The 13,528-nt window shown below is 47.6% G+C and overlaps 1 protein-coding gene across 2 annotated transcripts; it reads right to left on the bottom strand.

The window, feature by feature from the left end:
* Positions 1–337: 337 nt before the first annotated feature.
* Cd2 (CD2 molecule) lies at positions 338–12,992 on the bottom strand. 2 transcript variants are annotated; one of them, XM_047557898.1, is made up of 5 exons: positions 12,861–12,992; positions 12,419–12,724; positions 7,695–7,925; positions 3,939–4,058; positions 338–699 (listed from the first exon to the last, which is right to left on the bottom strand). In XM_047557898.1, the coding sequence occupies exons 1-5, from the start codon at positions 12,919–12,921 to the stop codon at positions 359–361; spliced, it is 1,059 nt and encodes a 352-aa protein (XP_047413854.1). In that variant the 5' UTR covers positions 12,922–12,992; the 3' UTR covers positions 338–358. The 2 variants fall into 2 exon arrangements, with proteins under 2 accessions (XP_047413854.1, XP_047413860.1); XM_047557904.1 differs by lacking the exon at positions 3,939–4,058.
* Between the last annotated feature and the right edge of the window lie 536 nt (positions 12,993–13,528).

Below are 13,528 nucleotides of genomic sequence, written 5' to 3' on the forward strand. Positions count from 1 at the left end.
ACCAGGACACATAAGAAAGCTGAGAGTCCCTCGAGCAGATGGGCCGCCCGTAGGGGACACAAGCCCAGTGACCACCTGGCATATTGCATCTGAATGGGATCTGAGAGGGAGATGAGATCGCCAAGATTTTTGTGCTGTCACGAATCATCCCCACAATCACACACTCATGGTTTCTCTCTTCCTGGTGTGACAGAGATCTATGAGGAGGCCGTGAATCTTCAACTACATGGCTGAGTTAGAAAGTGCCTGCAGGACAGTGGCCTGCAAGTCCTGGGAGGCGATAAAGTCTTACACGTAGCAAACACTTGATGGAAAAGTGGACATGCACATCTGGAGCTAAGAAATCCAAACAGCCTTTTTATTGGAAATTAGAGGAAGGGGATGATGAATTTTCTGCCACTCCACAGGGAGGTTTTGGTTGAACTCGAGGTCTAGGGAGGGGAGGGCCTCTCTGCTGGCGAACCTGCGTACTCGATGGGGGCGTCCTCTTCTGCTGCTGGTGCTGGACACGGTGACCAGGAGGCAAGGGACGATGAGCAGGTGTCTGGGGACGATGAGCAGGTGTCTGGGAGCGATGACCAGGTGGTGGAGGAGGTTGGGAGGCCGCTGGATTTTGAGGAGGTGAGGTGGGGATTTGGCTGGGCTTTTGGCTACTGCCTTCAGAGGTTGTTCTGTGGGTTCTTACCTCCAGCTCCTCATCTGCAACAACAAAATCACTCAAGAGCTCATTCTGGCAAGATGTGATCCACATAACTATGGAACGCCTCTTAGAGGCAAGGCACCCTGCTATCTGCTTTTGGAGGAAGCCAAGAGGAAGCGGGGGAAGAGCTATGTTCTCAGAGCTCTCAAAGCTCACAGTCTTGTGGGGGAATCAGAAATGCTGACCAAGCTGGAGGGAGACCCCAGAGCTTTGGAGAATTCGGGGACCCAGAGGGAAACGACACCTAGTACGGAGAGCTTGGTGCTTGCTCCAGAGAGGAGACAGCACTCAGACCCAAGTCTGCCTAGTGCTGGTACGTCCTAGACATTGGGTCATGACAGCAAACCTTAGGATCAGTCTGTTGTCGGGGAATCAGTCATCTCAGAGGAGTTACATTCCTTCTGACGGGTTTCTATATGGATATGCCTTTTGCCCAGTCTGTTGTCAGGCAACCTACATTCTGGCAACAGATTGGAGCACACACAAGGGGGTTTTTAGTCCTCAGAAATTGACTAGCTCCTTGGAAATTTATGCCCAAGACCCATCCTCTTGGGCTGAGAAGGGAAAGATTCTTCTTCCCCGCACCCTTTGGGATTTTCTGCTTTGTGTGACTTCAGTCCATGAAGACAGGCCCAGGACTAATCAGAAGTTCCCATACTGTTTTCAAGTCACAGAGGAAATCTGCAATATTACTCAGCTGCTGTAGACCTGGAGGGCTCTGCTGGCCCCTCTTGTCTCCAGGCTATGAGTTAGGTATTCCAGTCCCACATGTAAGACCATTCTCACAGGCTGCAGAGGCAGGCAGGAGTTGATTCCCCCTGGGGTAAATTAATGATCTCTTGCATCTTTATGGGACTTGTGGCTTGGGAAGCATAGTCCCTCTGTGCATCACCTGTACCTGCAGGCAGATGATGCCAGTCCAGTCAGCCTCCTCTGGCTGCTGGAAACACAAACATCAGGCGACTTTGAATGTGAACACTCAAAGTCAGATAATGTGGTTTTCGTATCTGAGTGGCTGTGTGTTCTAAGCACATAGACAGAAGGGCCCCAAAAGAACAGGATGCATCCTCTCTGCCATCTTTGGTGCACAGAGGTGACTGAGGTTATGATTGTGAGGCTATGGAGAAGACCTGGACCCTCCATCCTAGTTCTGGGGTATGGGGAGGTGGGCAGCCCTGCTTCATCCCCCGTGACAAGCTTAGGCTGTCATTTGTTATTGGTCTGTTTGTCCTGCTTGTCATTCATTTGCTCCTCCTACACTTATTGCTGATCTTCTAGGTGTTAGGCACTATTACTAAGGGGCAATCAGGACTCAAACACACTGTCCTCAGGAAGTCTAAAATCAAGTGAGATGAACCAGGACAGCAAATCACAATCTCAGTCTCCAAGAATGCACAGGGCCACCAGAGAGGTGCAAAGAGCCACAATCCCCAGATGGGGAGTAGGTTGTGGCCAAGTGGCTAAGCTCTTGGGCAGGTCTGGACAGACAAACCAGTTGTGGCTGTGTGCGACCTGCCTGATCAGAGCAGAACTGCAGGTCCCCAGCACGTCCACTCCAGCAGCTGCCGCACCTGCTCCCAAGAGTTCCTCCAGGCTCATCGTCCCTTTCCTTCACCTGCATCTCCTGGTTACTCAACCCAGGCTTGGGACTAGGGTGAGACAAAGAGGCACGTGGGGTGTGGGATTGAAGGAGGTGCCCACTCTGGGGGCATGCAAGAGAAAGATGAGCACCTCCTTAAAGTTTGTACCCTGGGCTCCTTGCCTCCCCCAGTTCCTGACTCAGTTTCCCGGCCACAGAACTTGAGGCAAAGAATCTAACCTCACTGAGCCCACACTGTCTCACATGTGATAGAGATTTCTGTCCCAAGATCTCTGGAGGCTGGGTGGGATAGTAAGTGCAAAATATGAAACTTAGTTTCTGGCAAAAGCAACTTCAGCATGAGTTAATTATCGGGTTGGTCATTTCAGCCTGGTGAGATTGGGGTGACATGTGAGGTTCATCTTGGAAGAATGCATGGTCTTTGACCATTCGTGACAAGAAAGGGCCTTTGTAGAGAACAGATGGAAGACAGCCTGAGCAGGGCACAGAGCCGAGGAAGCCATGGTGCTAGGGGACACATCGAGCAACTGTTTTAAACTTAGAAAGATATACCCAGCTCCATGGGGGGGGGGTGGTGAGACATGGGGCTGAGGGGGGACCACCGAGAGGGTGGCTGAGGGAGAACTATGGAAAGAAATCTGAAGTAAGAAGCCAATGCCAAAGGGTGCAGTGCCTGAGGATCCTGGGTGGCTGCATACCAGGTTCTCAGGCTGTGCCGGAAGTAGCTGGTGTGGAGGTGACCTGGCATGCTCTAGGAAGAGATGCAGTGTGAGGGGCAGCGGTCCTGCTGTGAACGAGAGGTGACACAGGACTCCACGGGCTTGCCTGCCGAGCTGCATGTCCAACTGGTGGCTGACACCCCAAACCAGCATCCTCAGTGACACCTGGTCTGTCATTCCCTGATGTGATCTGCCTTGGGTGGCCTGGATATTCCCAGAGCCAGCTCTCCACTCATGAGCATGACCTTTTTCATGTTTGGTGGGTTGTGAGACAGGACTGACCCAAGAAAATAGCACCCCAGCCCTAACACATCCCTCCTGAACAGTCAGTTAGAAAAGGGGGCACGGCCACCTGTCTGGGGGGGGCGGTTTGTTTGTAGCACTGGGAAGGGAACCCAGGGCCTTGCCCAAAGGCAAAACTCTACAAGAGCCACACCCCCGGTTACCTTTCTTTGGGACGACTGTTTTCCCGTGAGTATCTCATGGCCCAACATGGTTTTACCTGTGTTCCCAGGAGCTTGGTCTTGAAGAGGCATTGGGCCACTCAAGGACAAGATGTTTGCTGATGGACGAGATGTTTTCAAACAAACCTTTCTACCCACATGAAGCTGTATGGCCCTTTCGCATCTCTCTGACACAGCCTCGGACCCAGGCAGCCTCAAGTGGAGACTCCGACCATACCAACCAGGATGTAGCTCCTCACACTCCTCACTGTGGGCCCCAAGAATTCTTTTTTTTTTTTTTCCTCTCAGAATTCAAGCTAACCACAAAATGGAACAAGCTATCACTTCTGGTTCCAGCCCTGACGTTCTGAAACCATCTCCTCCTTTTCTTTGTGGACCCAAGGCGCCATCCCCTTGAGATGACTCCGTGGGGATTTTGCTGCGGCCTGAGGTAACACAAAAGAGGGCGAGCTCACCGTGTCTCCTGCTGTTCTGTTTTTTCCTCTTGCTGACAAAGAAAATAAGTAGCAACACAAAGACCAAGAGGATGCCTCCTGCACCAACACCAGCGATGATATAGATGTTCAGACCTTTCTCTGCAAGAGAGGAGACATGGGACTTGGGGCAGGAAGGGGTCCTGGACAGAGATGCCATTTCATTGCTCTGGCCAAGGACCCCAGTCTCCCACTTCAGGAATAAAAAAGAGCTTGATGGGACTTTTCAGGCTCACAAAAGGCTAAACTTAAGGAGGGTGGTGAATTGGGTCCACACCTGGGAGAGCCCGAGGGGTAAGTGCTCTCTGAAGATCCCTGGGAAACTGGAGACTAGAACTACTTGGTTGTTGATGCACCAAGTCCTGTCCATCAGCACCCACTCATTAAAGGGCACCATGACCTTTGATTGATTGATTTGATTTTAATTTTTCTTGGTGGTGCTGGGGATGATACTCAGCCAGGTCCTCACACATGGTAGGCAAGCAGTCGGCCCCTGAGCTACCTCCCCAGCCCAGCATCACAGAAATTTGGACTGGAGTAGTTTAGAGATAATCTAGTGTAATCTCTGGTTTCAAAGATGAGGTTCAGAGAGGGAGGATGAGTTGCCTGAGGCCACACAGTATGTTTGTGAGTGGTTCCTTTAAGCAGCCTCGTGTCTCACTGTGTCTGCTGTTTTCCTGTTCCTTCATCTCTGGCTTCCCTCCTGCACTGATTCTTTCTTACCCTCTTGGTCAGGCAGTTTCCAAACACTCAGGGTAAATATTTCACTGGAGCAACCCAGCCCTCTCTCCTCACAGCAGCACCCACTCCCAGACTTTCCCCAGACCCATGAGAGAAGTTCACTGAGATAGCAACAACAGTGGCCAGGGCCTTCAGTTCCTAGAACTTCAGTCACTGTAAGGCAATAAGGAAAACAAAGACTTCAGTGTTAAGGGAAATGGAGTTTGAGTCCAGCTCTTTTAGGCAAGAGCTGTGTGACCTTTGACAAGTTACTCCACCTCTCTGAGCCTGCTTCCTTCTTTGTAAAATGGAAACAATGAAACCTACCATCACAGGGTGTCTGTTGGAAGTCAATCAGATAATGGATGTGAAAGTGCTTTATAAACTGTAAAACAGCACACAAATGTGAGGTCTTGCTTTTACTAGTGCTCTTTGCACTAGTGTTTCTGGTAGCAGTTTCCCAGGAGGGGTGCTGGGCCATCTGCCCTTTGTGAGTCAATAGCAGTTAAAGAGGAGCAGCTGGGGCTGGGGGTCAGGGGACGGGTACACTGGGAGAACAAACTGGAGCTTAGCCAAGCATCACAAAAACACTTCTGCAGCCAAAAGATCCTAGGAAGAGACCATTATTCACAGACAGGAGGGGCCCCAGGGATCCGACAGAGGCTCAGACACCAAACTGAGCAGGGTTTCAAACTGTGCTGGTTTATTCATCCTTGGCTGTCCTTCCTGTAGTCTCTCTCTCATCCGTTCTTTGCCTGCCAGTTACACAACCTCTCTGTGCTCTGCCTATGAAGGAGCAGCCATTAGATAAGCAGCCGGAATCCTAAACCAGTGAAACTGGGCCAGGAGAGAATTTGGGGTTCCTGTCTCCTGCTGAGTTGAGGACTGCCCAAGTTCGTCCCGGGTGGGGCAGGGCAGACCTGGGGGGAGCTGGGGACACGTGGAGAGCCATGAAGCCAGCAGCTCTTTTCTCTTGGAGTCCAGGGGCAGGGTGCCCATTCCCTTGCCTTCCACAGTTCCATCCTCAGGTCTGTCCAGTGCCGTCCCCTGGCACCTGGTGGTGCTCTCTGTGGGGGACATTCCAGCTTGCCCTAGAGGCAGCTTTGGTTTATCATTTAAAAACAGGTCCTTGCAGTAGAATGAATCAGAAATAACGTTCCTATGTCCATATGTGAGTCCATATGTAACTCCACATCATGTTCAACCACAGGAACGGGAAGTTACCCTCCATGCATGTCAAAATACACTCTGTGTCACGTATAACTAAAAAGAACAAAATTTTTAAAATTGTTTTACAAAAGCAACAACAACAACAGGTCCTCGGGTTCTCTAGATCCAGCCAAACCTCCCTCCTGCACTTCCTCTTGGAGGTCCTGTGTGCATGAGTTTGTGGATGGGGTGCTTCTCGTGGGTCTAACCTGCTAATTCTGCCTGGTCTTTTAATAGACCTTATTCAGATCAAATGGTTAGAATCTGATCACTGCTCTCTCTGCCTTGAACTTTTAGAGTGAAATGTCCAAATCCCTTTTAGGGTCTTCGAGGGCAGCCCCTCCCTCCCCTTCTGCCCCAGGCGTTCCTCCCATCTCCTCAGGGGCCACCTCCTGGACCAGCTCCTGCTCTGCCCATCGTGGAAGGCACATGCATGTGGCTGCCCTCCACCTGCCTTCTCCCAAAGTGGCCCTTCCTCCCTCCGCAATACACATGCGTTTTTATACTGGTGGGATCTAGTTACAATAAATATGAAGGGTGGGATTGCCAGATAAAATACAGGTCAGTTAAATTTGAATTTCAAATAAACAAGAATAATTTTTTAGTATAAGTATGCCACGTTTGGAAGTATGCCATATTTTTATTTGCTAAATCTGGCAACTCCAACCCAGGGCCTCCTGAAGTGGGGGATGTGGGAGGATGGCTGGTGGTGGCACACACAATGGGGCAGAGTGACACTGGTCTAGGTCTGTGGTTGGACAACAATCAGATGGCCTCCAGTGACCCCTGCCTCCTGGCATTTCTGCCTCTGCACAGTCCCCTCGGATTGAGTGTGGGCTGGACTTACTTCTAATGAATGAAGTTCAGCAGAAGGGAGGGGCCGTCATTCCTGAGATGAAGTCATAAAAAGACTGTGGCTTTTGTTTTGATCACTCACTCTTCCTGTCTCATAGGCTGCTCCAAGGGAAGCTTGGACTGCCATAGTTTGAGGCACCCCCATAGCCCACAGAAACGAGCCTGGAAATGGGTCCAAGAACCCACTCATCTAATCCTGTGATCACAGAGCTTATTTCCTTTGCGAACCCAGAAGCTGAAACCCAGAGAGGGGAAAGAATCTATCAAGGTCATTTGACTAAACTTGGACAGCTGAATCTAGAAGTCCAGGCCTCTGACTTCCAAGCCTGAGCTTGAGCACTACAGCAGACTGCTTCTCAAAAGTGCCAGCTGGGGATCCTAAAAAGCTGGACACTGGGGAGGTATTGGACTCAAAGGGCTGCAGACTCTGGGGAGTTAATCCCAAGGCCAGGCTGTGTTCCGTGCTGCAGGAGGAGCGTTGGCTTACCACGTCTACAGTCCTCTCTGACTCAAGTTTTCCCTTTCCCTGCTCCTGCCACATAGGCTTTCTACCGTTACTCCTGACTCCTCCAAAAAAGGAGTATTTAGGAGCAGAGAGACCTTGGGCAAGTCAGTTTTCCCCTGAGGGAAATGGGGGTTTGCAATGGCATGATCGCTGCAGCTCCTTCCTCCTTGTCAATGCTGCAGTTGCTTTTCCTGGGAGAGGATCTTTTCAATTGCCTGGGGTCAAATCGTGTTACCCAAGGTGGGTAACATGGAACACCCCTTCTCCAGGGCTTCCCCTGAAGGCTTCCAGGAGGGAGAGGTATATTGTCACTTCTCATCCTGAGCCAAAGCTGTCTCCCAGCCCAGGCACCTGTGCCCTGGGCAGGAGTGGCACTTGCCACTGTGCCCACAGGCCTGGCAGGCTGTGTTTGTGAACTTGGTACACCCTGACCAATGCCCCCACAATACCTGAACAGCTGACAGCTGCCATGCTGGATTCCTCACTGACTCTGTTGCTCGCCGTGCACTTGAATGCCGCATTCAGGTTGGTCCACTGATGTCTAATGACCTTCAGGTGACCTTGAGTGAGCCGTTTCCCATTTTGATACAGATTTAATTCAGGGTCAGTTCCTTTCATTATCTCACAGGTCAGGTTTGTGCTGTTACAATCCCAAGAGATCTTTGGTTTTGAGACCATCTCTAAAAATAAGTAAAAATCCAATAATCCAACAATTATTAGGTAATTTTCTGATTTTAATATTTAGACAGTGGGACATGGAGTCAGTTTGAGACCAGGGAAGAATTTTTAAATTTCCTAGCAATTTTTGAAAATCGTTTCTTTTTATTTATGTAGAGCATTCAGAACAAACTGACTTCTGGTAAGTAATTAGATACATTATACTGTTAAAAAGTATATAATAGTTATTGTTTATGTACTCTTTTGCAGTTTGGGGGGGTTTTTTGGTACTAGGGATTGAACTCAGGGGCACTTGACCACTGAGCCACATCCCCAGCCCCATTTTGTATTTTATTTAGAGACAAGGTCTCACTGAGTTGCTTAGCACCTTGCTTTTGCTGAGGTTGGCTTTCAACCTGCGATCCTCCTGCCTCAGCCTCCTGAGATGCTGGGATTACTTGGTATCATTTTGTTAAAACAGAGAGGCTGATGTTTTTCTTCCCATCACAGAGGGTATGTCCTAGACTCTGAGAAATTCAATGAGTCCTTTTTGGGTGCCCATTAAAAAATGGCAGATCAGAAGAGGAGTCTCCCCACCCCAAGTTCAAGTTCAGGAGTACAACTAAAAGGTTACCACCTCCTGCCTTCCTTCCAGAGCAGCCAGGGACTTCACCCTGGAGGAATGGGTACACCCATAGCCTGGAATCTGGGTCATCCACTCTGCCCTTGCCAGGGTCCTGAGAGCAGAAGGCCAGGTGGGCATGTGTGTTCATAAGGAGCTCAAGGTTTGCAGAGGAAGCGCTCTAGTCTGGAAACCTGAGACCTGGCTCTGCCCTTTCTCAGCCCAGAGCTGCTTGGTCATTCTCTGTGCCTTGCTGGTCTTCATCTTTGAGAAAATGATAAGAAAAATATTCCCCACCCATCACAAAACGGATGACATGAGGTAAATCCCTGCACACATCATTGGTAGCGGTGCTTATGTTCATAACAGTAAATTCCCCACCTCTCCTTTACTGACATGATAATATTTAAAGTCTGATTCATAAAAGAAAACAGCCCAGTCTTGGCCTTAGGTAAGGGGTCCACCTCCTAGTCCTCCTCTCCCTAGCCGGGTGACCTCTTTTCTTCTCTTCTATTTTTTTCTCATCCTTGACTCCCTTGCCCCAGACTTGCCACCTTCTGTTTCATTTTCTCTCTGTTCATTACGCAGATAGACAGCTTAGAGTTCAACACTTCTCTCCCTCTCTATATTTTGGACAAAAATACTTTCCAAGCCAATCAAACTTCATTTCTGATTCAATATATGGGCATGCAAAAATGATTTCTCCCCATCCTGAGATTCTGTGTAGTCCAGAAAGAAGAAAATGGAGAAACATCACCACACCACAGAGTAGTAGTCTAGGGTCCACAGTGTTTACCTGTCTTCAAATTGGTAATATCCAATCACTGTCAAAATTGATAAAATATAAAATAGTTTAAAACAGACAAAAAAAATTACCTACAATTCTACTACCCATAGTCAATTATTATTAGTATTTTTTTTTCTTTAGGATTACCTAGCCCTTTTTATTTTGAGACAGGGTCTCACTAAGTTACCTAAAGCCCCACTAAGTTGCTGAGTCTGGCCTTGGTCATGGGATCCTCCTGTCTCAGCCTCCTGAGTTGCTAGGATTACAGGAGTGCACCCCAGTGCCCAGCTTTTAATATTTTGATGTATATCTTTACTAGATATTTTCTACGCATAAATATATATATATAGATAATATTTTAAAAATTAAAACTGGATTATGTGGTTTTATAGTCTGCCTTTTTCCCCCCTTACTGAAAATTATAAAATTCTTTCGTGAACATCAATAAATACGCATCTCCACATTCTGATGCATACTTAACGTAGTTTCTAACTGCCAAAGACTTTCAATCTATGCAGTATCATACTAGTTTTTAAACAATGCAGTCACAAATAGCCTTGAGTGGTGAAACTTTGCACATATCCTCACTGTTTTCTAGAAATGGCATGACCTGGTTAATAGAAGCAAGTTGCTAAGTGCTGCTCATCGATGAGAACGCCTTAATTCTGGACTGCTAGGATTAACTTCTGCTCCATAGATATCTGCTTATATGGGGCCCTCCACTGCCTCTTCAGCCAGCAGAAGCAGCCCCATCTCGGTATGGAGAGGTGGGTACCTGAGGCTGTGAAAGGCATCGAGGAACTAAGAGAGGGGACAGGCATTAGCACAGAGCACACAGGTACTGTGTCCCAGGCACTCCAGGGCACCTTTTATACACTGTCTCATTGAATATCCCTTGAAGTTATACAGGTGGAGCATCCCTAATCCCCAAAACCAAAATCCAAAATGCCCTAAAATCCAAAATGTTTTGAGCAATGACATGATGCCATAAGTGGAAAATTCCACATCACAAAACTTCTTTTCATTCACAGAATTACTTAAAATACTGTACAAAGTTACTTTGGGCTATCAGTACAAAGTGCGTATGAAACAAATGAATTTCACATTTAGACTTAGGTCACAACCCCAAAATATCTCATTATGTCTACGCCAATGTTCCAAACTCTTAAAAAAATCCCAAATCCAAAACACTTCTAATCCCATACTGTATTAGGGAAACTGTATTAAACTATATTAGGGAAAATCAGACTCAGACCAGACAGGACACTTGCCAAAATTATATGACAAGTCATGGTGTTGAACCACAAATTGAATAACGACGCTGTGTAACGTTGACATGCAAAAATCACAGTAAAGTCACTGTCTAAAAAGGGAGCAGGGGTTTTGCAGGGGAGGGTAACAAAAATGTTGATTGTGGTGATGGCTGTTCGGCTCTATGAATATATATAAAGTTATTGAATTTTTCATGTTACATGGGCAACGTGTATGGTATGTTGATATCTCAACCAAATTGGGAGTTGGAGGGAGTCACCAATCCTTGCCAAAAGGACCCCTGGTTTTTAATCCAGACTTTGCTCCTGTCGAGCAATGAGAACGTGAACAAAATTTCCTCTGACGGAGGCTGTTTCCTTATAGATAATAAGGGAATAATAACTACTAGCTGTCAGGATTCTTGGGAGCTTTAAGTAAGATTGTGTCAGCAAGCCTATGACATCTGGTAGCCATTATCACCATGTACTAAATGTGGCCCAAATGTGATTGTCCCAGCATGATCCTTTGAGCAGGTTCCTGCTCAAACAGGACACCTGAGCCATGCTGGTGGGACTCTAGACACCACAGTCCCCAGAGTTCATGATCAGAGGCTATTCTTAGTCTCTGCCTGTTCCTGGAAGCTTCTTTTCAGTCAAACTGGAACTAAAGCGTGGAAAGGGGTCGTTTGCAGGAGAGCTAGCAGCCTCTGGACTATGGGAGGAGGCTGCTGCCAGGTTTGACCCTAGGCAGGGCGGGGGGGCCTGCCTCTGGCAACGACATTTCCTATGTGAAGCACAGAAATGTTTATTTGCTCACTGAATCGCTGATTTGGTGCAGCTTCCTCTTCTCGCTTCTTATCACTGCCTGCCCAGTGTCCCCTGGACCCCCAACTTCAGAGGTATTTCAATTCCCCTTCCTCTTCCTTCTGATTCTCACCCACACCCCATTGCCCCTACTTCCCCACACACAACCCTCAGCATACCCATCTCTTCTCATTCCACAGACATCCTTTAGTTTAGGCTGGTGGTTACCAACTTCAGCTATTCGCTAGAACCACCTGGGGAGCATTACCACATACTGATGCCTGGGCTCCAGGCCAAAAGTTCTGACTTACGTGGTCTAGGATGGGACCCAGGCACTGGTAATTTCTAACAGCATCCTTGTTGATTTGCATGTGCAACCAACGTTAAGAACCACCCGGCAGCCCTGGTTCACCTTGCTTGGATTACACCAGCAGCTTTCCAGTTGGTCTCACCTCCATTATCACCGGCCACTCCTACCCTCTCAGCACATGCAGAGACAGACAATTTGTATTTTCTCCACATATCAGCAAAAAATCACCTTCCACCTCAATTGCTGTGCTGTTGAGTAGATCAGAAACGAGGGCTATTCATCCTTAAATGCATCATTTCCAGCCCTTTTCTGCCATATTGATTCTTCAGGCTACCCTGGCCTGAAGGTGGCTCCTCACTGGTCTCCAAGCAGCCTGTGCTTCCCAGCACACACCTTGCTCACCTGGGATAGACACCTTTTTCCTCTGCCCACCTGTCCCCTTTCTGATTAATGCCACCTTCTTCCAGGTTCTTTACCCAGCTCCACATCCCCACAGCTGCCCAAAGAGAGAGCTGTGGGCAGATAGACTGAGGGTGTATTTCTACATGTGTAGACCCTACCCCCACTCCATGCGCAGTACTGGAGTCTCCACTGGGGCAGGAAGGATGCATTGGATTTCCTGTAGTGCTACCCCAGAGGTCAAGGCCAGGGTTGGGGACATTTTACAAAGGCTAGTTTCCAACTTGCTAAATAGCACCCCTGTTAGAGTGAAAAAAAAAAAAATGTAGGGAATGAAGACTTACCTAGAATCCTCAAGTCGAATGACTGTTCCAGCACGCTTTTTCCATCCGTATTATATATAATTACGTTGTAGATATTATTGTAATATTTCTTCAGATGCTTAATTTTCAGAGTTCCATTTGCTAATATTTCATATGTTTCATTATACCGGGAGGGTTTCTTGCCTTTTCTGAACTGCGCAACCATGATCCCTTCTTTGTCCCATCGTATGTCATCAATAACATCGCTCATTTGAAAACTGGGAATGTCCAGGTTGATATCTTGATCCAAAGCACCCCAGACAATCCTGATGTCTTTAGAGACTGAACCTATAAAAAGCAAGACATTCGCTGAACTCTTCAGGCTCCCTGCCAGGGAAAGTTGGACTGCGGAACTTTGATGCTTATTTCAGGGTCTCCAAAGAAACTTCTCACAGTGACTGTGAAGACCCACACACCCACTTACCTTTGGTGGGAAAGTTGAAAATGAGAAGAAAACTGACGAAGAGTTTACACAGGAGGCTCATCTTTGGGATTAGTTTCCTTGTGGCGGTTCTGAGCTCTTGTAAAAGGAACTGTGGTTGAGACTGGTAGAGTCCACCCCCTGACAACTGAACCACGTGCCTCTCCTCTTTGCTTTTTTTGACAACAGCATAGAACAGGCACATACACACTTAGCAAGCCAACCTTTCTGATGCACTCCTTTGCCAAAACAGGTGTGGTTACGAGCCTGTGATTTCTTATCACACTTTACTTCTTTATTTATTTGCTACTGGGGATTGAATCCAGAAATGCTTTACCACTGAACTACATCCCCAGCCCTTTTCTTTTTCTTTTTCTTTTTTTTTTTTTTTTTTTAAGTTTTGAGACAGGGCCTTCCTAAGTTGCTGGGGCTGGTCTTGAACTTGCGATCCTCCTACCTCAGACTCCAGAAGCTGGAATGACAAGTGTAAGCCATCACACCTGGCAAGAACTATGTGTGCACCACCCCACCCAATTCTTAACCACATTTTAATTCTTACCAAAATTTAAAAAAAAAAAAAAAATGGGGGAGGGTATTTTATCAATCCCTCAAAGAGAAAAGGAACTAAATGGTTTAGTTGCCCAGAAGTGCCCTTATGTAAGCAAAGAGCC

This window comes from Sciurus carolinensis, chromosome 1 (genome assembly GCF_902686445.1).
Source record: "Sciurus carolinensis chromosome 1, mSciCar1.2, whole genome shotgun sequence".
Lineage (NCBI taxonomy): Eukaryota > Metazoa > Chordata > Mammalia > Rodentia > Sciuridae > Sciurus > Sciurus carolinensis.

Bases quoted from the DNA above. Each gene is read 5' to 3' on its own strand.
- Cd2 (XM_047557898.1), bottom strand. From the start codon at position 12,921: ATGAGCCTCCTGTGTAAACTCTTCGTCAGTTTTCTTCTCATTTTCAAC. The intron at 4,059-7,694 runs GTATTGTGGGGG...CCTCTCTTGCAG, and splicing joins GGCAGCTGTCAGCTGTTCAG to AGAAAGGTCTGAACATCTAT. The intron at 700-3,938 runs GTGAGCTCGCCC...TTGTTGTTGCAG, and splicing joins ACAGAACAGCAGGAGACACG to ATGAGGAGCTGGAGGTAAGA.